Genomic DNA, 27,921 nt, shown 5'->3' with positions numbered 1-27,921 from the left:
TACAAGCTTACCATTGTGAATCGGGGTAAGGTAACAAAACAGAAGCAAAAAAAAAACCCAAACAAACAAACAAACAAACAAAACAAAAAACACACATGGAATATTTCTTATATATAATAACATGTACAAAAAAAAAAAAAAAAAAAAAAAAAAATATATATATATATATATATATATATATATATATATATATATATATATATATATATATATATATAAAAACGCAATTACAGGTCTCCAAAAATGTATTTGCTGACAAACAGCCAGATCAGGCTTTTCTCTTTCCGTTAGCAGCCTTTAAATACTTTTGAAGGATATAAATGCCCCTGAGATGAATGGGCATGAATGAATGTAAAAGAAAACCATTTTAAAAATACATTCAGTTGTTGATCACTATACTATTCTCAGGCTTTAGTGTTTTCATCGTTTCGACACAGCTCCCCTCTGAAAGCTCGAGATTTGTGAAGTTGTACAATACTGACACAAGGTGGCTGTCTCCAGTAATTGCAGATAATGGCTGCTAGCATTTACTTGTTCAGGAGAGATGCAGCATGACGGGTAAATATAACAAATATATTCAGATCTCAAGCCAGGATGATGTTTTGAAGTAAACAGTCCTGGAGCTGGAATATAGACAATGCAAATATAAAATAGTTTTACATTTTTGGTCAGTATATAGGCCTACCAAACTAACAAAAACATCATCTTAAAACATGTTTTGCTAACTTTCGTATTAAGTTATGAAAACGTTATTTCTGGACGTTCTCTGAACATTCAAAACGTGCATATGTTTCAAAAATTTATTTTCTTGGTTATGCAAAAATTCCATTTTAGAATTTTGCAAACAGTTGTTACTTTTGAATGTTCTCTGAACGTTCTGAAACAAGTAGTAGCATTTAAAACATTAAACTAAAACATTTCAGAAAAAAAGTTCAGTGAATGATGTATAAAGAACATTTTGTTCCCTGTTAGCTGGGTAGTTCATATCACACCATATGGTAGGTCTATATCAAAGTCATATGTTTCTTTATAAAACATGCAAAAAACTATCTTTTTACTGATAGTGTACTTTAACTTTCATGTGTCAGCAAAAGTCACGTGAAAGTCATGAACATCCTTTATCTTACACCTCAAAATCTTATTCTAACTGTGTTTATTGTATGTCAGAAATTCTCCTTGACATACATTGACAACAGAAGAATCATCGTTAGCTGGTTCAGTGGTTCACATTGGGACTCAAAGTCACAAGATCAGATGTTAATTTGATTTAGCTGCTTACTAAGAGACTTTGATTCTGACACTCTGATCGGTTTAGCTCAATTAAACCATTATGAGACAAGCACAGGCCTCAAATGAGACTTTCCACTGTCTATACAGCACAACACAAAGAGCGGCACTGTTCATCTGACCGAGGTTAACAGAGCCCAGTTCAGCTGAAAGAGAGAAAGACACACAACAGGAGCACTCTGTGTGTCCGCATTACGCCTGGGAAGCGGATCAGATGTCTTATTATTCCAGACTGCTTATTATTCCAGTTTGTACTTCATGATAACAATGAAAATCTCTGAGTTAAACTATGTAAAATATATATACATAAGTACATTTATTAGGAGTTCTTATATAGGGAAAAATCAACTGGTTACAGAACAGGTTCAACCCAGGTCCTGGGTCAGACATAACAATCCAGTGTTTGGGTAGTTTTTGTGTTACACAGATCCTGGGTCAGATGTAACAATCCAGTGTTTGGGTCGTTTTTGTGTTACTCAGATCCTGGGTCCGACATTACAACTCAGTGTTTGTGTAGTTTTTGTGTTACCCAGATCCTGGGTCAGACGTAACAACCCAGTGTTTGGGTCGTTTTTGTGTTACTCAGATCCTGGGTCAGACATAACAACCCAGTATTTGTGTAGTTTTTGTGTTACCCAGCTCCTGGGTCAGATGTAACAACCCAGCGTTTGGGTAGTTTTTGTGTTACTCTGATCCTGGGTCAGATGTAACAACCCAGCGTTTGGGTAGTTTTTGTGTTACTCTGATCCTGGGTCAGATGTAACAACCCAGTGTTTGGGTAGTTTTTGTGTTACACAGATCCTGGGTCAGACGTAACAACCTAGTGTTTGGGTAGTTTTTGTGTTACCCAGATCCTGGGTCAGACGTAACAACCCAGTGTTTGGGTAGTTTTTGTGTTACTCAGATCCTGGGTCAGACGTAACAACCCAGTGTTTGGGCAGTTTTTGTGTTACCCAGATCCTGGGTCAGACGTAACAACCCAGTGTTTGGGCAGTTTTTGTGTTACCCAGATCCTGGGTCAGACGTAACAACCCAGTGTTTGGGTAGTTTTTGTGTTACCCAGATCCTGGGTCAGATGTAACAACCCAGTGTTTGGGTAGTTTTTGTGTTACCCAGATCCTGGGTCAGACGTAATAACCCAGTGTTTGGGTAGTTTTTGTGTTACCCAGATCCTGGGTCAGACGTAACAACCCAGTGTTTGGGTAGTTTTTGTGTTACCCAGATCCTGGGTCAGACGTAACAACCCAGTGTTTGGGTAGTTTTTGTGTTACCCAGATCCTGGGTCAGACGTAACAACCCAGTGTTTGGGTAGTTTTTGTGTTACCCAGATCCTGGGTCAGACGTAACAATCCAGTGTTTGGGTAGTTTTTGTGTTACCCAGATCCTGGGTCAGATGTAACAACCCAGTGTTTGGGTAGATTTTGTGTTACACAGATCCTGGGTCAGACGTAACAATCCAGTGTTTGGGTAGTTTTTGTGTTACACAGATCCTGGGTCAGATGTAACAACCCAGTGTTTGTGTAGTTTTTGTGTTACCCAGCTCCTGGGTCAGATGTAACAATCCAGTGTTTGGGTCGTTTTTGTGTTACTCAGATCCTGGGTCCGACATTACAACTCAGTGTTTGTGTAGTTTTTGTGTTACCCAGATCCTGGGTCAGACGTAACAACCCAGTGTTTGGGTCGTTTTTGTGTTACTCAGATCCTGGGTCAGACATAACAACCCAGTATTTGTGTAGTTTTTGTGTTACCCAGCTCCTGGGTCAGATGTAACAACCCAGCGTTTGGGTAGTTTTTGTGTTACTCTGATCCTGGGTCAGATGTAACAACCCAGCGTTTGGGTAGTTTTTGTGTTACTCTGATCCTGGGTCAGATGTAACAACCCAGTGTTTGGGTAGTTTTTGTGTTACACAGATCCTGGGTCAGACGTAACAACCTAGTGTTTGGGTAGTTTTTGTGTTACCCAGATCCTGGGTCAGACGTAACAACCCAGTGTTTGGGTAGTTTTTGTGTTACTCAGATCCTGGGTCAGACGTAACAACCCAGTGTTTGGGCAGTTTTTGTGTTACCCAGATCCTGGGTCAGACGTAACAACCCAGTGTTTGGGCAGTTTTTGTGTTACCCAGATCCTGGGTCAGACGTAACAACCCAGTGTTTGGGTAGTTTTTGTGTTACCCAGATCCTGGGTCAGATGTAACAACCCAGTGTTTGGGTAGTTTTTGTGTTACCCAGATCCTGGGTCAGACGTAATAACCCAGTGTTTGGGTAGTTTTTGTGTTACCCAGATCCTGGGTCAGACGTAACAACCCAGTGTTTGGGTAGTTTTTGTGTTACCCAGATCCTGGGTCAGACGTAACAACCCAGTGTTTGGGTAGTTTTTGTGTTACCCAGATCCTGGGTCAGACGTAACAACCCAGTGTTTGGGTAGTTTTTGTGTTACCCAGATCCTGGGTCAGACGTAACAATCCAGTGTTTGGGTAGTTTTTGTGTTACCCAGATCCTGGGTCAGATGTAACAACCCAGTGTTTGGGTAGATTTTGTGTTACACAGATCCTGGGTCAGACGTAACAATCCAGTGTTTGGGTAGTTTTTGTGTTACACAGATCCTGGGTCAGACGTAACAACCCAGTGTTTGGGTAGATTTTGTGTTACACAGATCCTGGGTCAGACGTAACAACCCAGTGTTTGGGTAGTTTTTGTGTTACCCAGATCCTGGGTCAGATGTAACAACCCAGTGTTTGGGTAGTTTTTGTGTTACACAGATCCTGGGTCAGATGTAACAACCCAGTGTTTGGGTAGTTTTTGTGTTACACAGATCCTGGGTCAGACGTAACAATCCAGTGTTTGGGTAGTTTTTGTGTTACCCAGCTCCTGGGTCAGACGTTACAACCCAGTGTTTGTGTAGTTTTTGTGTTACACAGATCCTGGGTCAGACGTAACAACTCTGTGTTTGTGTAGTTTTTGTGTTACTCAGATCCTGGGTCAGACGTAACAACCCAGTGTTTGTGTAGTTTTTGTGTTACCCAGCTCCTGGGTCAGATGTAACAACCCAGTGTTTGGGTAGTTTTTGTGTTACCCAGATCCTGGGTCAGATGTAACAATCCAGTGTTTGGGTAGTTTTTGTGTTACCCAGCTCCTGGGTCAGACATAACAACCCAGTGTTTGTGTAGTTTTTGTGTTACACAGATCCTGGGTCAGACATTACAACTCTGTGTTTGTGTAGTTTTTGTGTTACTCAGATCCTGGGTCAGACGTAACAACCCAGTATTTGTGTAGTTTTTGTGTTACCCAGCTCCTGGGTCAGATGTAACAATCCAGTGTTTGGGTCGTTTTTGTGTTACTCAGATCCTGGGTCAGACATTACAACTCGGTGTTTGTGTAGTTTTTGTGTTACCCAGATCCTGGGTCAGACGTAACAACCCAGTGTTTGGGTCGTTTTTGTGTTACTCAGATCCTGGGTCAGACATTACAACCCAGTGTTTGTGTAGTTTTTGTGTTACTCAGATCCTGGGTCAGACGTAACAACCCAGTATTTGTGTAGTTTTTGTGTTACCCAGCTCCTGGGTCAGATGTAACAATCCAGCGTTTGGGTAGTTTTTGTGTTACTCTGATCCTGGGTCAGATGTAACAACCCAGTGATTGTGTAGTTTTTGTGTTACCCAGCTCCTGGGTCAGATGTAACAATCCAGCGTTTGGGTAGTTTTTGTGTTACCCAGATCCTGGGTCAGACGTAACAACCCAGGGGTTGAGTTATTTATCGCAGGCTTTTAGCGCCCTCTTCAGGAGAGAGCAGTGCAGCTCCGTCAAATTGGTGCATGTCTTCAGTAAAATACAGGGTTGTATATGTTTTCTAAATTCGTTATTGTTCTGTATATCGTTTAATTTTATGCAAGGCAACATACATGGCATGGTACAATGTGAGTCACCTAAACGAGTGTCGCATAGGTCTTTTCGCGTGATGGAAACGCCTGATGCCTTGCATAAAGTTTTATTTTATTCAAAAAGAAACAGAATAAATACTTGGGATATTAAAATATATTCTCAGAACTGTAACAAATCAAGAATCTTTTCTCCTCAATAACTTCATTTTTCTTCATCATGTTTTTGAATCAGCTGGTGTTTTTTAGTGGATGACGTCAAGTTCACACGTGTCAGGTGCATTTCAGATATAATTTTCAAGGCTATTTATTGCATATTCACACTTCTGATTTATCTACTGCATATTTCTTTGCAATAAATGCCAGTTTGATGTTTTGTAATGACATTCAGACACCTTAACCGTGTCCAAATGTGAAGCCCGTCCAGTACATGTATCTGATGGGAGTTTTGCTTCGGAGTGAATCAGAGGAGTCAAATTCCAGCAGACGTCACAGAAGCTCGTTCACAGCGCGCCACATAACGGGACAAAGTGCGGCTGTTATCCGGCTCTCGTCTGCTGTTTGACAACCATGTACCATGGCTTCGTTTTTCACCCGGAAAAAGGAAATAAAATAAAGAACCTTGAGGTGTTTGATATGCATTAAACAGAGAGACACAAAGGCGAACTTTCTTCAGGTTTCCCGACAGCCTTTTCCTCTCGCAGGAAACTCGCCATTTAAATTGCGATTGTTTTTTTTTTTTCGTGGATCTGTTTTTCCTGAAGCATCGACTGAGTTTTGACAATTTGACATATTTGACAACCCCTCTATCTGCGGACTATTATGTGGAAAATGTGAAGTAATATTTCGTATTTCTCCAGGAAAGTGAACGGCGTCGGGTTCACGCGCAATAGCGCACGCGCCGCCCATCGGAGGATGACATGCGCGGCGTTTGGAGTTTAACTTTCCGCAACTAGTGCCGTGGATTTACCGGTTTTAAACCACCATGATGTTCGCAGGAATGATAAGGGTGGAGAACAACTCAAAAACACACAAAATGGACACTGAATCCACTTGTTACCGCTGCGCTGTGAGGACAGGTAAGGCAAAATACCATGGTGTTTCTTGATATACATAAGCAGTGCATGAAAACAACAGTGCATCAAAATAAAACAAAGGTCAGTGGAGTAAGTTTTACAAGAAAATACTATTTCATTCTTTCTACTTCAAAATATCCCGTTTAATTCAGCAAAACTAGCAATTTCAAATCCTTTTTTTTTTTTCATTATACATGTTAATCATTCATCTAATATCATGTAATAAATTGAGACACTAACAAAAAAGTACCAAAAGTTACCATGATATTATGTTTTATTGGACATAATATGATGTATGTGAGTTTTAAATGAATACCATGGTATATACAGTTGTCATGGTGTATTATCAATGTCCCATGATGATTTTACCATGTTTTTGAATGTTATATTGTTGCTGTTTAACATGCACTATGGTATAGTGTGAATTAAGTTTCAATGGCAAAAAGTGTCCAAATCACCCTGAATTCACCTTATATAAAATACCATGCTGTTACCATCTGAAACAATCATGTCTTGATATTTCTAATGTGAAATATGATCTTTGGGAACACGTTGTTTTCCATTATTTCTCTCTTCCCACATCAAAGTTCACCAAACAGTGTCAGAATACATGAGCAGCTGGAGGTTTGGTGGTTGAATTATTTTTAAACATCCATCAGAAGGCTTTCACGAGTAACCGTGATGTGAGAAAGATCCTTTCCCATCATAACAACCCTTTGCAATTCAGATCTCGCTTTCAGACATAATATTGTTGGTACCCACAGGCAGGCGGCTCTAGAGAAACGTGAAACTCATGTAAACACACTCGCAGAATACAAGATCAAGATGTGGGAGAGTAACGTGAGCAAACAGCATTTCAAATAGACTTTTCCATCAGACTTGCAATGTCACAATCTGTATAGTAAAATACTTAAGCATTTGTGAGTTGCAGTGCTGTAATGAGCAGTTGGCATGTTACTAATTGGCATGGCAGCATAGATTAGGGTCGACAGCCATTGGGATTAGAGTCGGTAGAAGCTACTGAGATGGATGCATCTGTGTTGTCAATATGTCTCTGTTCTGCTCTTACATGCATGATTCTGATCTTCAGGGCAGTTTGAGCATCTTTATGTTTGTCAGATTGAAAAATAAGTTTACAGCCTTGGAGGATTTTTACAGAATGTGCATCAAAAAATGAAAATATTATCATTATTTATTCAACATCATGTCATTCCAAAGCGATTTGACTTTCCCTACTTCTGTGAAACATGAATAAGGTATTTAGCAGAAGTTCACGCTGCTCTTTTCCATGTAACAAAAGCCAAAAAAGGTCTCATTTTTGCTGGTTATGAGATATGTGAAAACCAACGCCGTTCAGCTTCATTCATTTCAAACAAATGGGTTTGGAATGACATCATTTTCCATTTTGGAATTTTCCTGTAACAGTGTGTTATTTAGATTCATTTTCTGTTACATTTTCATAGTTCTCTTTCTCCTTTATCATCGGATTTGTTTATGTTCAAATAGTTTCCTTGGTCACATAGTTTAGTGTGTGTGTGTGTGTGTGTGTGTGTGTGTGTGTGTGTGTGTGTGAAGTCATTTTCAGCTGGTTTGCGTGTGTCTCTGAGTGAACAGGAAGTGCGTCGAAACCTTTGCCAGAACTTCAGCAGAACTGCAGCTGCTAAATTTAAATGCAGTACGGAGGGATTCTTTTGTTTGTCAAATTCCCCTGTGCACGAGTCCCTAACTTAACAAACTACACAATATCTATCTATCTATCTATCCATCCATCCATCCATTTTTTTGTGCTTTTGTAATTTTATTAGTCTTTTAAATATTTCTAAATAGTCTTAATTTATTTTTAGTGCTGTCAATCGATTAAAAAATTAATCAACTAATCAACATTTTTTTCCTGTAATTAATCACGATTAAAAACTTTGGAGTTTTTAATATTTTTTTATATTGTAATAATTTCAGTTACTCTCCAAATTAATGTAGAAACAACATAAAGACAGTGTATTTTAAATGTTTGTTTAATGGCTGCCACTGCCGAACATGACGCAGATCTGACGCGCATCTCATTTCAACTCTTTAAGTTCATTTAAGACATTATTTAACTAATTCAAGACTGCTCTTATGAGGATACTCCACAAAACGGGCATTTTGTCATAATTCTGTGTGTTCTTGTTTGTTCAAGCGCGAAAGAGAACTCGATACTGGCAGGCGTCACATGACACGACATTCGCAGACAGCGCGTTCTCGTTTGTCATGTGGTGCTTGAATGGTTTAAAATCATTTGCGTGAATAAGAGCGTGATCATATAATGTAACGGCGGCCAAATTATGATGGAAAAAACAGATGCTACGTCAATTGTGTTAACGTCAATAAGTTTTAACACGATTAAACTGTATAAATAATCTGGCGCTAATTTTGGCAGCACTATTTATTTTATTTCAGTTTTAGATTTATTTCGGTTATTAAATAAAACAAAGCAACATTTCTAATTTTCGCTTAAGTTTTTTTTTTGTTGTTGTTGTCTCTTGGACACATTTCTTAATACTTAAAGGTACAATATGTAATAATTTTGTCCGCTAGAGGTCGCTAGAAGCCTATTCAAAACAAAGGCGTAGCTTGATGACGTCAAGTTTGAGAGTGGAATCTTTGGACATGTGGTCTCCATCTCAACGGACGTGCAAAAGAATAGGGATTGGAGTCGGGAAGAAATCATGTTCATGGATGCGATTATTAACGTTACTGTAGTATGAAGCAGAGCAGGAGCGAATGTTGTGGAGCTGAACGAGGAGCTGGAGCGATTGATCAACACACGCCTCACGAGCAGCGGGACTTTTATTATGACACAGTCGCCGGCGCCGCTTCCGCTCTTCCGGTCATGAGTATGAGGTAACACAGCTCTGTTTATCATATTAGATACATTTGAGAGTGTTGAAAATGATGTTATAACGTTACTCTGTGCGTTCACTCGGCGGCTGCTGTGAGACACTGTTACACACTGCAGTAAGATAGATCGATTTTACAATATCATATTAAATGCTGGATGGCTTGTGTTGATAAATGGCATGCAATTAATTTTAAAATGCATTGTATGATGGAGAAAATGCTGTATTACGGTTACTAAAAATAAAGCTGCATTTGATTATGCTATGTTAGCTACTTCACAAAATAGTGTTTTTCTCTGAGGCATGGTAAAGCATGGCACTCGCAAAAAATCAAGAAAATTAGATTTAAACAATAAGACTAAACGTGTTGAGCTATATAACAATAATTAGTTTTCTGTCTATAAACACATCAAAACAGTTGTTCCCTTGTCTATTAAAACATGTAAATATTAAAGCGTCTTTGGTGTTTCCATGGTTTCTACAAAATAAAACCCAAAAAACCGAGGGTAACGCGGGTATGACGCCATTGACAGGTGACTCCTCACACGTCCCAGAGCCTTGGTTAAAATTGCAATTTTCTCACGATTCACAAATAGTTGCAAACATATTGTAAGTACTCAAGTGAACAAAATATATAACACTGGCCTAGTGCTTTTTGGATATTTTACTGCAAAAATATTACATATTGCACCTTTAAGTCACTTTTTCAAAACACACAGTTCTCCTAACCAACTTTCAGCTTGGCACAGCAGTTAATCTCACATTCAAAATGCACTAAAACTACCAAAACATTTCATTCATGCCTCAAATCATCTCTTTCTTTTCAATTTTATTAAAAAATGCTTTGCTTTTAGATTTAGTTGCCGATAACAGCACTGGTGTGAACAACATGTTCCTCCTGAAGGTTGTTGTGGGCGCAGAGAGAGCTGAGCTTTCTCTCACCATCATCTTAGCTGTTGTGTTAAAAAGGAGAGAGGAAAAGACTTGTCCATCGAACTCTCACTTCCTCAAACGCTCAATGCCGTCACTGGACGAGTCACACCATACTTGCATGTGTAAGCGTAGTGAAACGTCTCCAGAGTCTGAAGCGGATTGCTGTACTCCTCCTCACATTCCCTTTTCCTCTTTATGAGCTCCTCAGCATTCGGCCAATGGGAGGCCGAGTAAAGCAGAAGTGTGTTTGGAGAGGGCCTCTCTAATCGACAAAGGTAAACACACACGTTTCTCTCAGGGACACTTGAAAACTGGCTTTTTAATAGTGATTGAAGGCTGTGTGGCGTTTGAACCATTTATCAGTAATTAGTGGTGTTTGCAAAGTCAAGTATTTGTTACTATTGCACATACTTGTTGTTTTTCAAACAGACATGAATGATTCCTCAATGCATGTGTCTTGTTGAGAAAAGATGTGCTGTTACTTAACTTAAAACTGTTTAGATGCACCATTTTCACCTGCTTGACCATAAAACGGAACATAAAACAGATATTTCCTGTATACATACTTCTTATTTCCCTCTCTACTTGATCGTTTCATCTTTTCTTTTAGGGAATCATAACAAGCATGTGTCTTTAAAGAGACTTGCGACCGTTTCCTTCCCTTTTGAGTAGTGTTCTCTATCGTGCGGTCTCTAGTCGAGCTGAACTAGACAGTGTTCATGACAGATGGTGGATGGTGAGTCTCAGTTGTGGTTGTAATTGGAGTGAAGGTGTGAACTGTGATGGGCTCGTGTTTGTATAGTCATTGCAAAGATGTTTTCATTCATGCTGCTATTCTTCATTCTAAACATCTTGTTTAAAAAGAATCTTCTTTCTATCTGTGCAAAAGATGAACATGACGGCACATGCTAGTGGATGAGTTGAATCAACTCCACAGCAACTACATAAATTTATCCACTAACCATTCAGAAACGTCTAAAAGTTGTAACTTCTTCCTGAGTCTCTCCATCAGTGTCGACTCCGGTTTGAACAATGTAAGGCTGAACACTTGTCATTTTGGCTGCGTGAGATTCTCCAGCTTTGTTGTTGTTGAGCTGTTAAAGCTCCGCCCTCTTATGGAAAGGGGGCGGGAGCAGCAGCTCATTTGCATTTAAAGGGACACACACAAAAACGGCGTGTTTTTGCTCACACCCAAATTTGACAAGCTATAATAAATGATCTGTGGGATATTGTGAGCTGAAACTTCACACACACATTCTGGGGACACCAGAGACTTATATTACATCTTGTGAAAAGAGGATCAGATTTATATTTGTTTTGCGGAGACACATTTGTGTGACCAATGTTAAATTTTCCTGATAATTTACTCACCTCCATGTCATCCAAGATGTTCATGTCTTTCTTTCTTCAGTGGAAAAGAAATGAAGGTTTTTGAGGAAAACATTCCAGGATTTTTCTCCATATAGTGGACTTCACTGGGGTTCAACGGGTTGAAGGTCCAAATGTCAGTTTCAGTGCAGCTTCAAAGAGCTCTACATGATCCCAGACGAGGAATAAGAGTCTTATCTAGAGAAACCATCAGACATTTTCTAAAAAAAATAAACATTTATATACTTTTTAACCACAAATGCTCATCTTGCACTGCTTTGTGATGTGCCACGCATGACGTAATCATGTTGGAAAGGTGGAAGTACCGATCCAGTGTCTACAAAGTGAACATGCAAAGACTAAAAAGGTAAAACAATGATGTTGGATGATTTTGAAGTTGGAGGAGATGGAGTTTTTTGCCCTACCGTGATACTTCCGCCTTTCCAACATGATTACGTCATGCGTGGCACATCACAAAGCAGTGCAAGATGAGCATTTGTGGTTAAAAAGTATATAAATGTTTATTTTTTTTAGAAAATGTCTGATGGTTTCTCTAGATGAGACTCTTATTCCTCGTCTGGGATCATGTAGAGCTCTTTGAAGCTGCACTGAAACTGACATTTGGACCTTCAACCCGTTGAACCCCAGTGAAGTCCACTATATGGAGAAAAATCCTGGAATGTTTTCCTCAAAAACCTTCATTTCTTTTCTACTGAAGAAAGAAAGACATGAACATCTTGGATGACATGGGGGTGAGTAAATTATCAGGAAATTTTAATTCTGAAGTGAACTAATCCTTTAACAAATCAGGCACATTGAAATATTCAAGTAAATATCTTGTCAAAAGGGGTCGGGTGACAAAAAAAATCCCTGGAAATCCCTGTCCTTTTGTCAGCATCGCTCGAGCAGCTCTTCCTTTCTCTCTAGAAAACATTCTTCAGCCGTGACTTCATCTGCTCTTCATTAGCTCAGTGTAATTTATGGGGAAAGACCGAAATGTTAGAAGATAAAAAGAGTCTTGGCATCATTTTCTTGCCTTACGATATGTGCACACCATTTCAGACTATAGAAATCAGTGATATAAACTTTCTATTTCCCTCTATTTTCAGAGGTCAGGTTTTGTCTGTGCTCTCGGCTCTCACAGTCCTGTGAATGGACTCACTGTTATTTCTCCCATGTGAGTTTGTGTGTTTATGTTTGAAAGATCTGCGAGAGACGCGTTTAACGGCGCTGCAGCTGTTCTCGCTCTGTACGCTGGATGGATTCTGCATTCGTTGCAGTGAGGGTTTGTGGGAAACGCGTTAAATGAGCCAATCACAGCTGCAGACAAAGAGTTCATCTGAGTGTTTCCACTGATCCGTCCCCTTCACCCACAGAACAGACCAGTGTGTTTTCATGACTTGAAATGTAGAGGTTTTGGTTTTATACTTGTATTCTCTTTGGTGTTTTGGGGCTTGTAATTTTCTGATGGCTTGTCGTTTGTGTGTTTGAACTCATTAACTCATTTCAGCTAATCTTGCAGTCAGTTTCACTCGGTTAGAGGAACGTTTCATTGCTTAGAAGATTAATGGTTCTTAATGAAGTTTCTTTTTAAATGCATTGTGTAATTTATTATAAAACTCTTTAGGGTTTCTGCAAATAATACGTATTTAATTTAATATATATTTAATATTTATTTTTTATTGATTTAATATTTATATTTAATATTAATTTTGAAATGTTTCTTAGCAATAAAAATACAGTTCCATACAGTAAGGATAATATTTTATATACATCTGTTATAATGGTAATTTTGTGTAAATTCTAAGTGTACAATGCACAAAAAAGTCCATTTTAAATGTAAAAAAGTACAATATTTACTGTAAATGTACAAAAATTGCAATTTAAATGATAATAAATAATGTACAATATTTACTGATATATAATTTATTACATTTTTAAAGCTGTTTTTGTGCATTTCCTGATGTGCCCATTAGTTTTAAATTGAAATATTTTTATTTATTTTTTTAATTAAAGTTTTGTGTAAAATTAAAATGTAAAATGCACAAAAATGTACATTTTTAAAAGTAAAAAAATACAATATTTATTGATATATAATTTATTAAACTCTTAAAGTTGTTTTTATTGTGCATTTCCTAATGTGCCCATTAGTTTTAAATTCAATTATATTTTTAAATTAAAGTTTTGTGTAAAATTAAAGTGTAAAATGCTCAAATATGTACATTTTAAATGTGAAAAGTACAATATTTACTGATATATAATTGATTAAACTCTTAAAGTTGTTTTTATTGTGCATTTCCTGTTGTGCCCATTAGTTTTAAATTCAAATATTTTTATTTATTTTTTTAATTAAAGTTTTTTTTGTAAAATTAAGATGTAAAATGCATAAAAATGTACATTTTAAAAGTAAAAAAAATACAATATTTACTTATAATTAATTAAACTCTTAAAGTTGTTTTTATTGTGCATTTCTTGATGTGCCCATTAGTTTTAAATTCAATTATATTTTTTAAATTAAAGTTTTGTGTAAAATTAAAGTGTAAAATGCTCAAATATGTACATTTTAAATGTGAAAAGTACAATATTTAATGATATATAATTGATTAAACTCTTAAAGTTGTTTTATTGTGCATTTCCTGATGTGCCTGTTAGTTTTAAATTCAACTATTTAAAAATAAAAAATACATTAAAGTGTAAAATGAAAGTGTAAAATGTACAAAAATATTTACAATTTAAATGTAAGTAAATAATGTACAATATTTACAGATATATAATTTATTAAACTGTTTTAAATTCAAATATTTTAATTTCTTTTTTTTAATTCAAGTTTTGTGTAAAATTAAAGTGTAAAATGCACAAAAAATGCATATTTTAAATATAAAAAAGTACAATTATTTACTGATATAATTTATTAAACTTTTAAATTCAAATATTTTCATTTTTTTTTAAAATTACATTAAAGTTTTGTGTAAAATTAAAGTGTAAAATGCACAAAAAAATGCATATTTTAAATGTAAAAAAAGTACCATTATTTACTGATAGTTGTTTTTACTGTGCATTTCCTGATGTGCCCGTTAGTTTCATTTCTCAACAGCTGTATTGCATTTGACAGACACACTGATCACAGGGAGATTTTACAGCTGAACCACATGACTGCAGCTGTCATGGGTCATTATTTGTTTACAAAAATACCATTGTGGGAAGTTTGCATGTCAGATGTCCAAGTACCTCTCATGGTTTATTATCAAGACTAAGACGTTTAACCGGTAATCTGTTCTCAACAGGTGGTGCAGCAGCGTCGGGAAGCCATCGCAGGTGGAGTTTCAGACGGCCGGGATACATGCGGTCAGAGCCGCTTAACCAGGTGGACGCTGCCAGAACGTCATGTGATTCTGAACGAGAACATTCCAAGACTCCCATTGGCTCGTCTACTAATGAGAACACTCAGAAGAGCGCTTCTAAACGCTCTAGTGAGAAATGGCATAAGGATGTTTTCGAGAAAGACAACTCTTCGGATTCTTCCAAAACTCGAGAAGAAAATTCTCTAATGCAATCACGTGACATTTTCAATTCGAGCTTTAGTTTCATTCAGCAGTCGTTAGAAACTAGTGATGTTTTAGATGCGAGCACAAACGGTTCATCCAAATCTGTAAACAAACAATCTGAATCGACTTCATGGGACCAACTGAAGTCTGAAACTTCAAACTCAGGTGTTTTAAAACCTCTCGCTCCTTTAGTAAATCACTCAGAGATCAGCTCTGTTCCAGTTAGCCAATCAGGACATGAGGGTTTCACATTAAGACATTTGCCTTGCTCGATTGGTCAGGCGGTGCCACAAAAAGGGCTGTTATTGGACCGAGATCTGTGGCTAGCAGACCTGGACATGCAGACCTCGTCCTCCATCACGTCTTATGCAAAAGGAAACATCCAGGACTCAGACTCTGGCTCTCTGGACCCCGAAGTCACGTCTTCGATCTCGATTGACTCGTCAGACTCGACCTCGGCCTCGTCGGTCACCTCTGGCTACGACAGCGCCACCCCGTCCTCAGACCAGAGTCGGGACGGCCTGATAAAGAAGTACGAGGATGTTCTGCAAGACTGTCTGCAGAACAATCGCACAAACACCAAGGTCAGTACGACACAACAATGTTTAAGATATCTCCATAATTATATTATACAGTTTATTAATGTTTAATAATGTTTGCAAAGTCAACTATTGCTCATAACCTTTTATTTGCTAAAAAAGTCCAAAGTTTTTGATCATGCTGATAATTTAGAGGCCTTAGATATTTTCGTATAGATAAAAAATATGATTTAGTGAGCTTAATAGGTACAATATTTTCCCTCTTTAGATTGAGTCCATAATGACGAAGCTTCAGAGATTACAGCACAAAGCGGTTTTGGACGACGACTATGACAAAGGTCAGACATATTACATGCTCAGTGCTTGTTTGATTTATTATTATTATAATGAAAGTTTGATTTTCTCGAGCTAAAAGTATGTGTGTATTTAGTATAAATACTGAAACAGAATTGATTTCTTCTAAAATATAATTAAAAGTGCAATAAGTGATTTCTGAGAAATTATGTTGAAAGTGGATCAGACCGAGTGCCACAACAAACTTCAGCAGCAGGGGGTGTGGCCACTCATGATGAGGGAGGAGAGAGTGTGCCAATCAGCAGCAGGGGGCGTGGCCACTCATGATGAGGGAGGAGAGAGAGTGTGCCAATCAGCAGCAGGGGGCGTGGCCACTCATGATGAGGGAGGAGAGAGTGTGCCAATCAGCAGCAGGGGGCGTGGCCACTCATGATGAGGGAGGAGAGAGAGTGTGCCAATCAGCAGCAGGGGGCGTGGCCACTCATGATGAGGGAGGAGAGAGAGTGTGCCAATCAGCAGCAGGGGGTGTGGCCACTCATGATGAGGGAGGAGAGAGTGTGCCAATCAGCAGCAGGGGGCGTGGCCACTCATGATGAGGGAGGAGAGAGAGTGTGCCAATCAGCAGCAGGGGGCGTGGCCACTCATGATGAGGGAGGAGAGAGAGTGTGCCAATCAGCAGCAGGGGGCGTGGCCACTCATGATGAGGGAGGAGAGAGAGTGAGCCAATCAGCAGTAAAGAGTGAGCTAATCAGCAGTTGGGGGGGTGTCCACTCATGATGGGGGAGGAGAGAGAGTGAGCCAATCAGCAGTAAAAAGTGAGCTAATCAGCAGTTGGGGGGGTGTCCACTCATGATGGGGGAGGAGTGAGCCAGTCAGCAGTAGGGGGCGTGTCCACTCATGATGGTGGAGGAGAGAGGTAGGGGGTGTGTCCACTTATGATGAGGGAGGAGAGAGAGTGAGCCAATCAGCAGTAAAGAGTGAGCTAATCAGCAGTTGGGGGGTGTGTCCACTCATGATGGGGGAGGAGAGAGTGAACCAATCAGCAGTTGGGGGGGTGTCCACTCATGATGGGGGAGGAGAGAGTGAACCAATCAGCAGTAGGGGGCGTGTCCACTCATGATGGGGGAGGAGAGAGAGTGAGCCAATCAGCAGTAGGGGCGTGTCCACTCATGATGGGGGAGGAGAGAGGTAGGGGGTGTGTCCACTTATGATGGGAGAAGAGAGAGAGTGAGCCAATCAGCAGTAAAGAGTGAGCTAATCAGCAGTTGGGGGGTGTGTCCACTCATGATGGGGGAGGAGAGAGTGAATCAATCAGCAGTAGGGGGCGTGTCCACTCATGATGGGGGAGGAGAGAGAGTGAGTCAATCAGCAGTAGGGGGCGAGTCCACTCATGATGAGGGAGGAGAGAGAGTGAGCTAATTAACAGTAGGGCGTTTTCACTCATGATGAGGGAGGTGAGAGAGTGAGCCAATCAGCAGAAGGGGGTGTGTCCATTTATGATGGGGAGGAGAGATTGAGCCAATCAGCAGTAAAGAATGAGCTAATCAGCAGTTGGGGGTGTGTCCACTCATAATGAGGGAGGAGAGAGTGAACCAATCAGCAGTAGGGGGCGTGCCCACTCATGATGGGGGAGGAGAGAGTGAGCCAGTCAGCAGTAGGAGGCGTGTCCACTCATAATGGGGGAGGAGAGAGAGTGAGCCAATCAGCAGTAGGGGGCGTGTCCACTCATAATGAGGGAGGAGATAGAGTGAGCCAATCAGCAGTAGGGGGTGGGTCCACTCATAATGAGGGAGGAGAGAGTGAACCAATCAGCAGTAGGGGGCGTGCCCACTCATGATGGGGGAGGAGAGAGTGAGCCAGTCAGCAGTAGGGGGCGTGTCCACTCATAATGGGGGAGGAGAGAGAGTGAGCCAATCAGCAGTAGGGGGCGTGTCCATTTATGATGGGGAGGAGAGATTGAGCCAATCAGCAGTAAAGAATGAGCTAATCAGCAGTTGGGGGTGTGTCCACTCATAATGAGGGAGGAGAGAGTGAGCCAATCAGCAGTAGGGGGTGTGTCCACTTATGATGGGGGAGGAGAGAGAGTGAGCCAATCAGCAGTAAAGAGTGAGCTAATCAGCAGTTGGGGGGTGTGTCCACTCATGATGGGGGAGGAGAGAGTGAATCAATCAGCAGTAGGGGGCGTGTCCACTCATGATGAGGGAGGAGAGAGAGTGAGCTAATTAACAGAAGGGGGTGTGTCCATTTATGATGGGGAGGAGAGATTGAGCCAATCAGCAGTAGGGGGCGTGTCCACTCATGATGGGGGAGGAGAGCGTGAGCCAGTCAGCAGTAGGGGGCGTGTCCACTCATGATGGGGGAGGAGAGCGTGAGCCAGTCAGCAGTAGGGGGCGTGTCCACTCATGATGAGGTAGGAGAGAGAGTGAGCCAACTTTTTGTTCTTGTTGTTCATTCGTCATCTTCGCTTTATTTTTCGCACAGCTTTATTTTCTGTTATGATAAAGAGACATCCACTCTTGCATTGCGTGTTTGTGCATTTTGGGGAGGAGCAGTGAAGGGAGGGGTGTGTTTGTTTGAGTTGATTTCAAAAATCAACAGTGTTCAACAATGATTCTCAGAAATCATGTACTGCACCATCAAAAAGAACTTGTCATTGCTTCACATTTTAATCTTAAAGGATGTTCCTACTCCATACCTTATCTGTGAATTTCAGCCCAGTTTATGTCCAAATAAGTCCACAGCTGATGACAGAGTTTCAACACATTAATGTGGCATGCAAACACACCCAAACACTCCCGGCTGATTGTCCATTCTCAGCAATGATGACCTCAAACCAGACCAAAAACATTGTGAACAAACTTGTGATCGCTCACTTCAGAGCAAGAATATTCACGCCTGTCACATGAATTTAGTGCTTACGATTCATTCTGTTTTGTTCCTTACAGTGTAAGTCTAATATGTTATTTTTTTACTCGGAATTGTTTATAATATAATAATAAAAGTTATGATCAAATAGGCCCTCATGAATCATGATTGACTTTAATGCTGGGAAAATAAGGATTTATTATAATATAATATTTTTTTCTGAGTAGGATCCCATTTGACGTTTATCTTTGCATGTGTGCTGTTTCACATGCTATTTTTTAACAGTATTAGTACAGTGTATTTACTGTACAGTATGTAGTACATTATTAATAGTCCATAACTTTGAGACAGTTCTGTGCTTCATTGTCAAACAGCGCCATCTGTTGGTCATCATGCAGTACCAGTGTGCTTTCCATGGAGTCATGACTTGTATGGATTCATTTTATTGTGGAAAGGAAATAGTCTTAATTTCTATATCTCTTGCTTTATTAGTTACCCAAAAGCGTCCCTCTACATCTTCACCATGTGATCTTGTAAAACTACTTCTTCAATTAGATCAGATCAGATGATTGACCTACATTTGTCAGCTGGAAGCTTTTTCCCCTCTTTAGAGCCCAACAAACCTTGTGACTTACATAACTGGACTTTTCCCAGACTCTGATCTCTGTGTGTGTGTAAAGTGGGTCAGTTGTGTTTGTTTTGTGTTGTCTTATACTCACACACACACACACACACACACACACACATATACATTTCCTGCAGCAACAATTTAAATGAAGGTTTTTGGCTGTTTTTGAGATTTAAATAGTAAGTAAGTAGAATTTATTTATATAGCATTTCTAAACAAGCTGACCAAAGTATTTACAAAGCAAATACATATCATAAAGCAACATAAAATAATTAGAGATGCACCGATATGAACATTTTGTATGATACCGATAACCGATAATTTTGAAAGCCGATAACCGATATATTGGCCAATAAATCTGTGTTTGTTATGAATACTTATTTTGACGCAGGATGAGCATTTTTATAATGTTTTTGTATTGAGTTTGACCTAAATTGACCAGTGTACATTTGTGTTCGGCTTGTGCTTTACTCCATCAAAGAAAGACAAGTCTTAATTGTGTTTGTGTGTTCAGCCGAGCGTTTTGGGAAGAAACTAGAGGAACTGCGGAGAGAGAGAGCGACACTTAAGCCTGGTCTCCCGTCCAGACATCCTGAGGTCACTGGATTTCTGGAGCGTCTCAGGACAGCCGTGCACAGCGCCCTCCGCAGGACAGACATGGACTGCAGGTTTGGAAACATTAAAACACTTCATGCCTTCATTCATTTTGAGAACTTTTTTAACTGTTTAAATGTTTGGTAATGGTAAGATACATTTATTTCAGCAAAAAATACAGTAAAAAAAATAAACATTACAAATTAAAATCACTGTTTTCTATTGGAATAAAAAAATGAAAAATTGTAATTTATTCCTGTGATCAAAGCTGAATTTTCAGCATCATTACTCCAGTCTTCAGTGTCACATGATCCTTCAGAAATCATTCTGATATGATGATTTGCTGCTCAAGAAACATTTATTATCATTTTCAGTGTTGAAATCAGCTTTGTATTTTTGTACTGTGATACATTCTATTTTTCAGAATTCTTTGATGAATAGAAAGTTCCAAAGAACAGCGTTTATTTGAAATAGAATCTTTTGTAACATTATAAATGTTTTTACTGTTTCTTTTGATCAATTTAGTGCATCCTTACCGAATAATAGTAAAAACTCATTTCTAATCTGACTTGATGTTCCCTAACACTACACTTCACTATCTTGTATTTGAAGGCTGGTTAGATGATGGTAGTTTCAGAAATAACCCTTTAGGACAGGAAAACAAACAGGTAGGGCGGCAGTGCTGCAGGAATGTGTCTAAACAGCACTTCCTGTTGCGTATTGTTCCCATATGTTTATCTTTGTACAGTTTGGCGACTGTAGCTCAGAGACACTCATCAAAGGAACGACACTAGATTAATAATGCTTAACGGATTAGTTCACTTCTGAAATCACATTTCCTGATCATTTTCTCACCTCCATGTCATCCAAGATGTTTATTTCTCTCTTTCTTCAGTCGAAAAGAAATGAAGGTTTTTGAGGAAAACATTCCAGGATTTTTCTCCATATAGTGGACTTCACTGGGGTTCAACGGGTTGAAGGTCCAAATGTCAGTTTCAGTGCAGCTTCAAAGAGCTCTACATGATCCCAGACGAGGAATAAGAGTCTTATCTAGAGAAACCATTGGTCATTTACTTAAAAAAATAAACATTTTATATACTATTTAACCACAAATGCTCGTCTTGCTCTGCTCTGTGATGCGCCACGCATTACATAATCATGTTGGAAAGGTCACGCGTGACGTAGGCAGAAGTACCGATCCAGTGTTTACTAAGTGAACGTCAAAGACTAAGTCAAACAGCATTTACAAAAAAAGGTAAAACAATGATGTCGGACGATTTTGAAGTTGGAGGAGAAAATGTGATGGAAAAAAATATTATATTATAATAAATCTTTATTTTCCCAGCATTAAAGTCAATCATGATTCATGAGTGCCTATTTGATCATAACTTTTATTATTATATTATAAACGATTCCGAGTAAAAAATAACATATTAGACTTACACTGTAAGGAACAAAACAGAATTAAATGGTTAATCGCAATTATCTGTGTAACAATTAATCGTAAGCACAAAATTCATGTGACGGGCGTAAATATTCTTGCTCTCAAGTGAATGTTTTTGGTTTTCACTCTACCGCGGTACTTCCGCCTTTCCAACATGATTACGTAAGATTACGTACAAGACGAGCATTTGTGGTTAAAATATATAATATATTTAACCAGCGGTAAAACATTAATTCACTATAATGATTGAGACACTGATTCGAAGTGACACAGATTTAGTGTTATTTTACTATTATTGTGTGCTATTATAGTATTTATTTATATTTTGAATTAGCTTTTATTTTTATATTTAAAATTTTCATTTTATAATAAAGAATTAATATTATTAATCATACCAAATATATATATATATATATATATATATAATTGATTAACATATAACATAATATATTTATATATATATATTATAATATATTTATTATTTTGACTTAGCTTTTTATGTTTACAGCATATTTCATTTTAGTATTTTTATGTGCTTTTGGTATTTTTATTAGTTTTAAAAAAATGTTTCTACAGTCAAACCAAAATTTATTCAGACACCTTGAACATTCAATTCATTAATTCAGTTTATTCAGTGAAAAATTCACAGTTAAACTGTGTCAGAAAAAAATTAATCTTAATTATGTCAGATAACACTTAAGCAAAACATGGTCAGGTCAAAGTGTCTGAATAATTTTTGGTCCCAATTTTTTATAAATGTTTCTGGTATTCCACTGTATGAAGAATTTTTGGGTATAATAATATGTCACAATTTTCTTTATTTTGCTATCCTCAACTATAGTGTCCTGCACCCACTAGTAAAAATATATCAAAAATATCTGAATAATTTTTATTTATTTCATTTATTTTCTCAATTATTTCTCATTTTCATGTAATATTTACATTTTATTTTTATTTCAGTTACCATACATTATTTTAAATAGTTTTAGTTAACGATAAGAGGACATTTCTAATCATGTGGGTGATTATAAACAGGCAGAATGGTGACGTGAGTGACGATCAGGGGTCAGGCAGCTCTCAGATTCGACCTCAAACGCGGGAGAAGCTGTTAGAGAAAAAACAGAGGATTCAGGTGAGCACAAATATATGATTAATGAGAGCGTAACACATGCAAATGAACTTATTGCTTGAATAAGAAGTATGCATTGCTGTTGCATGTGTTGTGCTTGTACAGAAGGAGATGTGTGAGCTTCAGCGGCGGCTGGAGGAGCTGCAGGAGCAGAGCAGAGCTGTGGAGGTGCAGCTGGAGGTGGAGGAGCTCGAGGGGCCCGTCCTGAGAGCCTGTGATTCGGCTCAGCTGCGTCTGACCGCTCGAGCGCTGGACGACATGACCACCTCTGAACATCGGCCTCTGATCAGCATGTCTCCACCAGCAGAGATCATCAGGTGAAGGGAATTATGGGAAAGTGATTGAGGAACAGATGTGTAGTGTGTGTGCGAAACGCTCTTTTAGGCTCATTTACTGGAGTCTGGAGTCATTATGAGCTGGTCAGCTGGTCTCACACACATTCAAACCTGACACTAATGGACCACAATGCATTTTAAGGCACCATGTTTGAAAAAGTGCACATGGAAATGAGGTTTGTGAGCTGCAAGGGAGTGGATGATTTTCAGCAAATCATACAAGTTAATAATAATAATAGTAATAATAATAATTTATTTTATTAATGTTGTTTCTTATTGATGTTGTTGATGATAATAATAATAACAACAAAATAACAAAAAAATAATAATAATAACAATAATATTATTTACTATCGATTATCATTATTAGATGATAATTGTATTTATTTAATATAATTTATTAAAATATATTATAATGTTTTCATACATTTGATGAGGTTGATGATGATAATAACAGTAATAATTATAATAATACTATTAAAGAATGATTTATTATGCTTTACTATTGATTTAATACTACAATTATTTTTATAGATAATTGTAGTTATTTAATGCAATTTATTAAAATATATTATAATATTTTAATACATTTGATGATGATAATAATAATATTAATAATAATAAAACACTAATAAAGAGTGATTTATTATGCTTTACCATCAATTTACTATTATTCTTATTCTTATTATTATAGATAATAATTGGATTTATTTAATATAGATTATTAAAATATATTACATTTTCATACATTTGATGATAATAACAGTAATAATAACAAACACTAATAAAGAATGATTTATTATGCTTTACTACTGATTTACTCTTATTATTAATATAATTTATTAAAATATATTATAATATTTTCATACTTTTGATGATGATGATAATAACAGTAATAATAATAATAATAATAATAATAATAATAGTAATAATAATAACAATAATAAAGAATGATTTATTATGCTTTACTATTGATTTACTCTTATTATTATTAATATTATTGATATAATTTATTAAAATATATTATATTTTCATACTTTTGATGATGATAATAACAGTAATAATAATAATAATAGTAATAATAATAACAATAATAAAGAATGATTTATTATGCTTTACTACTGATTTACTCTTATTATTATTAATATTATTGATATAATTTATTAAAATATATTATATTTTCATACTTTTGATGATGATGATGATGATAATAACAGTAATAATAATAATAATAATAATAATAAAGAATGATTTATTATGATTTACTATTATTATACTACTATTATAGATAATAATTATATTTATTTATTTAATATAATTTATTAAAATATATTATAATATTTTAATATATTTAAATATGAATTATGATTTACAATTGATTTTATTATTATTATTATTATTATTATTGATGATGATAACAATGGTTATTTATAATTTACTATTAATTTATGTCTATTATTATTATTGATAATAATTGAATTTCTTTTTTAAATTATGTATTAAAATATAATATTTTAATAATTAAAATTAAATAATTATATATTATATATTATTTACATTTATTATTACTGATGTGCATTCATTCATGACGAGGCACATTCAGTCAGATGTAAGATCTAGAGCTATCTGCTTTATTAATATCATTATGCCATCAGGTTTAGTAAAGAATTATGTAATTATAAGTGGAAGGTTGAGTATATAATGCGATACCATCAGTGAGAGCCGGTAACATTAAAAACTCTCTTCTTTTTGACCTCTTTGCTGTCATTTTTGTACAAGTTCTTCTTCTGTCCATCTGGTCAGGGCAGAACACAAACGACAGGTGACGTTTTGAATCGAATGAATGTGTAAAGTGCAGTTCACTGTCACGACGTTAGATGTGCCCGTCAGTATCCACCAGCCCTGACATTTTGAGATCGACGTGCTTCAGTCGAATCTCATCTTCAGTGGCTTTAGTTTTTGGAGGAGTTTCAGCGAGACTTTCTGGTGAAAGAACAAAGGGCATGGAAACGCCTGCCTCGGAGCAGAGGAATATTGAACTCCAGATTGCATGACTCTGTTTGGTCTCTCACAGATTGATTTTGATGCATATGTAGATTTATTGGAGGTACGGTGCAGATTGAGGTCATAACATTGAGCTGAGCTAAACAAACCCTGCTGAGAGATTGATTTATTTTCTCCGATTTGAAAGCGAGTTTTGAGGAGAAGCAGCTGAGTCTTCAGTGCTGTTTTTGCTCATGCAATCCTCTCTCCCTACATCTCTCTTTTATTGTGTTGTTACCTGGGCCTTCTGGAAATGAGACGCACCTTTCAGCACGGTTATGAATTTTTATTGCTTTCAGGATCCACAGATGCTTGTCCAAAACCTGCGCGTAATGTTTAAGAAGAATAGTCTTAGTCTGAGATGTGTTACTGATATCTTATTAATCTAAAGAGGATCTGTGTTTAACCAGCAGGAGGCGCTTTATGCATTCATGTTTAATGCTTTATGTAAGCACTCACAACGTGTTATTACAATAGTACTTGCTTTCTTGTATTTATTAGTGATGTTTGCTAAATCAAGGACCATTATTACTATTTGGCATCATTTATTATGGTAAAATGTATGACTTTAATGTTCAAATCTCATTATTTCATTTTTTTTTTTTTTTACTTTATTTTACCTTATTTTTCTGATTTTACTTTATTTTTTATTATTTTATTTTATGTATTCTCTTAACAGAAAAGTAAAATAAATAATAAAATAAAACATAAATGGAAAAAATATAAATAAATAAATAATAAATTGAATAAAAATAACATGCAACATAAATTTGTGTCACAATGTCTTAAATAAAATAAAATTACAAAATAAAATAAAATGCAACATACATTTGTGCCACATTTTATTTTATAATTTTATTATAAATTTGTTAATTTTGTTTTATTTATATTTTATTTTATATTCTCTTAAAACATTTTATGTGGCACAGTTATTTTATTTATTTTATTTTATTTTTATTTTATATATTATCTTAACAAAAAAGTAAAATAAAATAAAATATAAAATAAATAAAATAATTATATATATATATATATATATATATATATATATATATATATATATATATATATATATATATATATAATACAATTAAATTAAATACAACATACATTTGTGCCACATTTTGTTTTATAAGATATTCTCTTAAAACATTTTATGTGGCACAGTTATTTTATTTTATTTCATTATTTCATTTCATTTTATTTTATTTTATTTTATTTTATTTTAATAAGTTGTTCTCCTAACAAACAGATTTATGTGGCACAAATGTATGTTGTATTTAAGATTTTAATTTAATTTATTTTATTATTTTTTTTGTTTACTAAGAAACTTTATGCAAAACAAATGTGTTGTATTTTAGATTTTTATTTTATTTTATATATTATCTTAACAGAAAAGTAAAAAAATAAAATAAAATAAAATAAATAAAATAAAATTACATATATATAATACAAATTAAATACAACATATATTTGTGCCACATTTTTTGTGAAGAGTATCTTAAATAAAATAAAACATATATTAATAAATACATACAAATCTTAAATACATCATAAATTTGTGCCACGCAGACTTTTTAAGAAAATATCTTACATGAAATAACATAACAAAATAAAATAAAATACATCATATTTTATTTTATTTTTATTAGATGTTCTAATGATGTGGCACAAATATTTGTCGTATTTCAGATTTTTATTTAATTTAATTTTTTTTACTCTATTATTATTGAAAAATATTTGACTATAATGTTTAAATCTCATTACTTTCAGCATTACTGACATGGATTATTTGCCTTTCAGACTTCAGGAGCAGAGTCTGTCCATCAAAGAGGCAACGGCTAAAGTAAGTCCACATCTTAATCATCTGTTCGTGATCTAGTGCACTAACCAGTCAACACTACATTTAACAAGATTCAATTAAAGGTGCAGTAAGTGATTTCTGAGAAACGCTGTTGACATTTGAAATCACCAAAACAAACACGCCCCATCTTGATAGATCCGCCCCCAGATTCTATGCAGCACAGGCACCTCCCCCCTCATGAGTGGACACGCCCCTTAAATGTGCTGTACACCTAAACTTGGGCTTATGTACTTCTCTCATTCGGGACAATGCACTTTTAATTGCATTATACAAGTCACATTGGAATATAAGTCACAGCTCGTTTCAGACAATAAAAAACTTTGACTATTTTTGGAAAATACTGTACTGGTGTCAATCCAAAATCAAAGTCACCAGTTCCTGTAGCAATAAATTGTGATGTGTGTGTGTGAGTTTGTCGGAGCTCCCACCACAATCTGAGACAAAATGAGCTGCTTTCCTCCTGTGAGCAGCATGGGAAATTGTCATTTAGCTCTTGAGTGTGTGTGTGTGTGTGTGTGTCAGTGGGATCGGTGTGGCTGCAGTGTGAGCCTCAGGCTCAGAGTGTGTGTTGGCACCGCGGGTGGATCTGAGAGGAGATGAGCTGCCTGAAAAATGGCACAGTGTGACTTTGCCCTCTGGTACGCCATTATCTGATGGCACAGCCGTGGCACGTCTGGCTGCGCCTCACAAGCGCTTTCACGTCGGGAGGTCCGTTGTGTCTACTGTGGCATCTGGTCCATGATTACCGGCTTCCAGAATGTTCTGTGGTATGTTCGGTGTGTGCTGTGTTTAAGATTTATTTTATTTTATTTTATTTTATTTTATTTTATTTTATTTTATTTTTATTCTCTTAACAGAAAAGTAAAATAAAATAAAAAACAATGAAATAAAATAAAAATTCTTAAATACAATACATGCACATTTTTGTTAAGAATATCTTAAATAAAATAAAATAAAATAAAACAAAAATAAAATAAAAAATAGAATAAAAATAATAAAAATCCTACATACAACATAAATTTGTGCCACATAAACCTTTTAAAGAGAATATCTTAAATAAAATAACAAAATAAATTAAAATACAACATACATTTGTGTGACATTTTATTTTATTTTACAAGATGTTCTCTTAAGAAAACAGTTTATGCGGCACAAATATTTTATTTTATTTTATTAAGTTTTTCTCATAAACTTTTTTGTGGCACAAATGTATGTTGTATTTAAGG

General features: G+C 36.3%; 1 protein-coding gene across 7 annotated transcripts in view; it reads left to right on the top strand.

Annotated features, from left to right (window-relative positions):
• Positions 1–511: 511 nt before the first annotated feature.
• disc1 (DISC1 scaffold protein) overlaps positions 512–27,921 on the top strand; it is a 64,307-nt gene continuing 36,897 nt past the window's right edge. Inside the window, exons 1-8 of one of the 7 annotated variants that reach the window (XM_048203941.1) lie at positions 9,896–10,322; positions 10,658–10,783; positions 14,700–15,544; positions 15,768–15,837; positions 19,801–19,954; positions 22,360–22,456; positions 22,559–22,770; positions 26,635–26,677. In XM_048203941.1, the coding sequence (XP_048059898.1) occupies positions 10,774–10,783; positions 14,700–15,544; positions 15,768–15,837; positions 19,801–19,954; positions 22,360–22,456; positions 22,559–22,770; positions 26,635–26,677 (1,431 nt within the window). In that variant the 5' untranslated portion in view covers positions 9,896–10,322; positions 10,658–10,773. Of the gene's footprint in view, positions 559–5,553; positions 6,242–9,895; positions 10,323–10,657; positions 10,784–14,699; positions 15,545–15,767; positions 15,838–19,800; positions 19,955–22,359; positions 22,457–22,558; positions 22,771–26,634; positions 26,678–27,921 lie in introns of those variants that run through there. The other 6 variants (XM_048203942.1, XM_048203944.1, XR_007186665.1 and 3 more) reach the window with 6 other exon arrangements.

This window comes from Megalobrama amblycephala, linkage group LG10, assembly GCF_018812025.1.
Source record: "Megalobrama amblycephala isolate DHTTF-2021 linkage group LG10, ASM1881202v1, whole genome shotgun sequence".
Lineage (NCBI taxonomy): Eukaryota > Metazoa > Chordata > Actinopteri > Cypriniformes > Xenocyprididae > Megalobrama > Megalobrama amblycephala.
The sequence above is the reverse complement of the archived record's forward strand: the minus strand, read 5'-3'. Positions and strand labels throughout refer to the sequence as shown.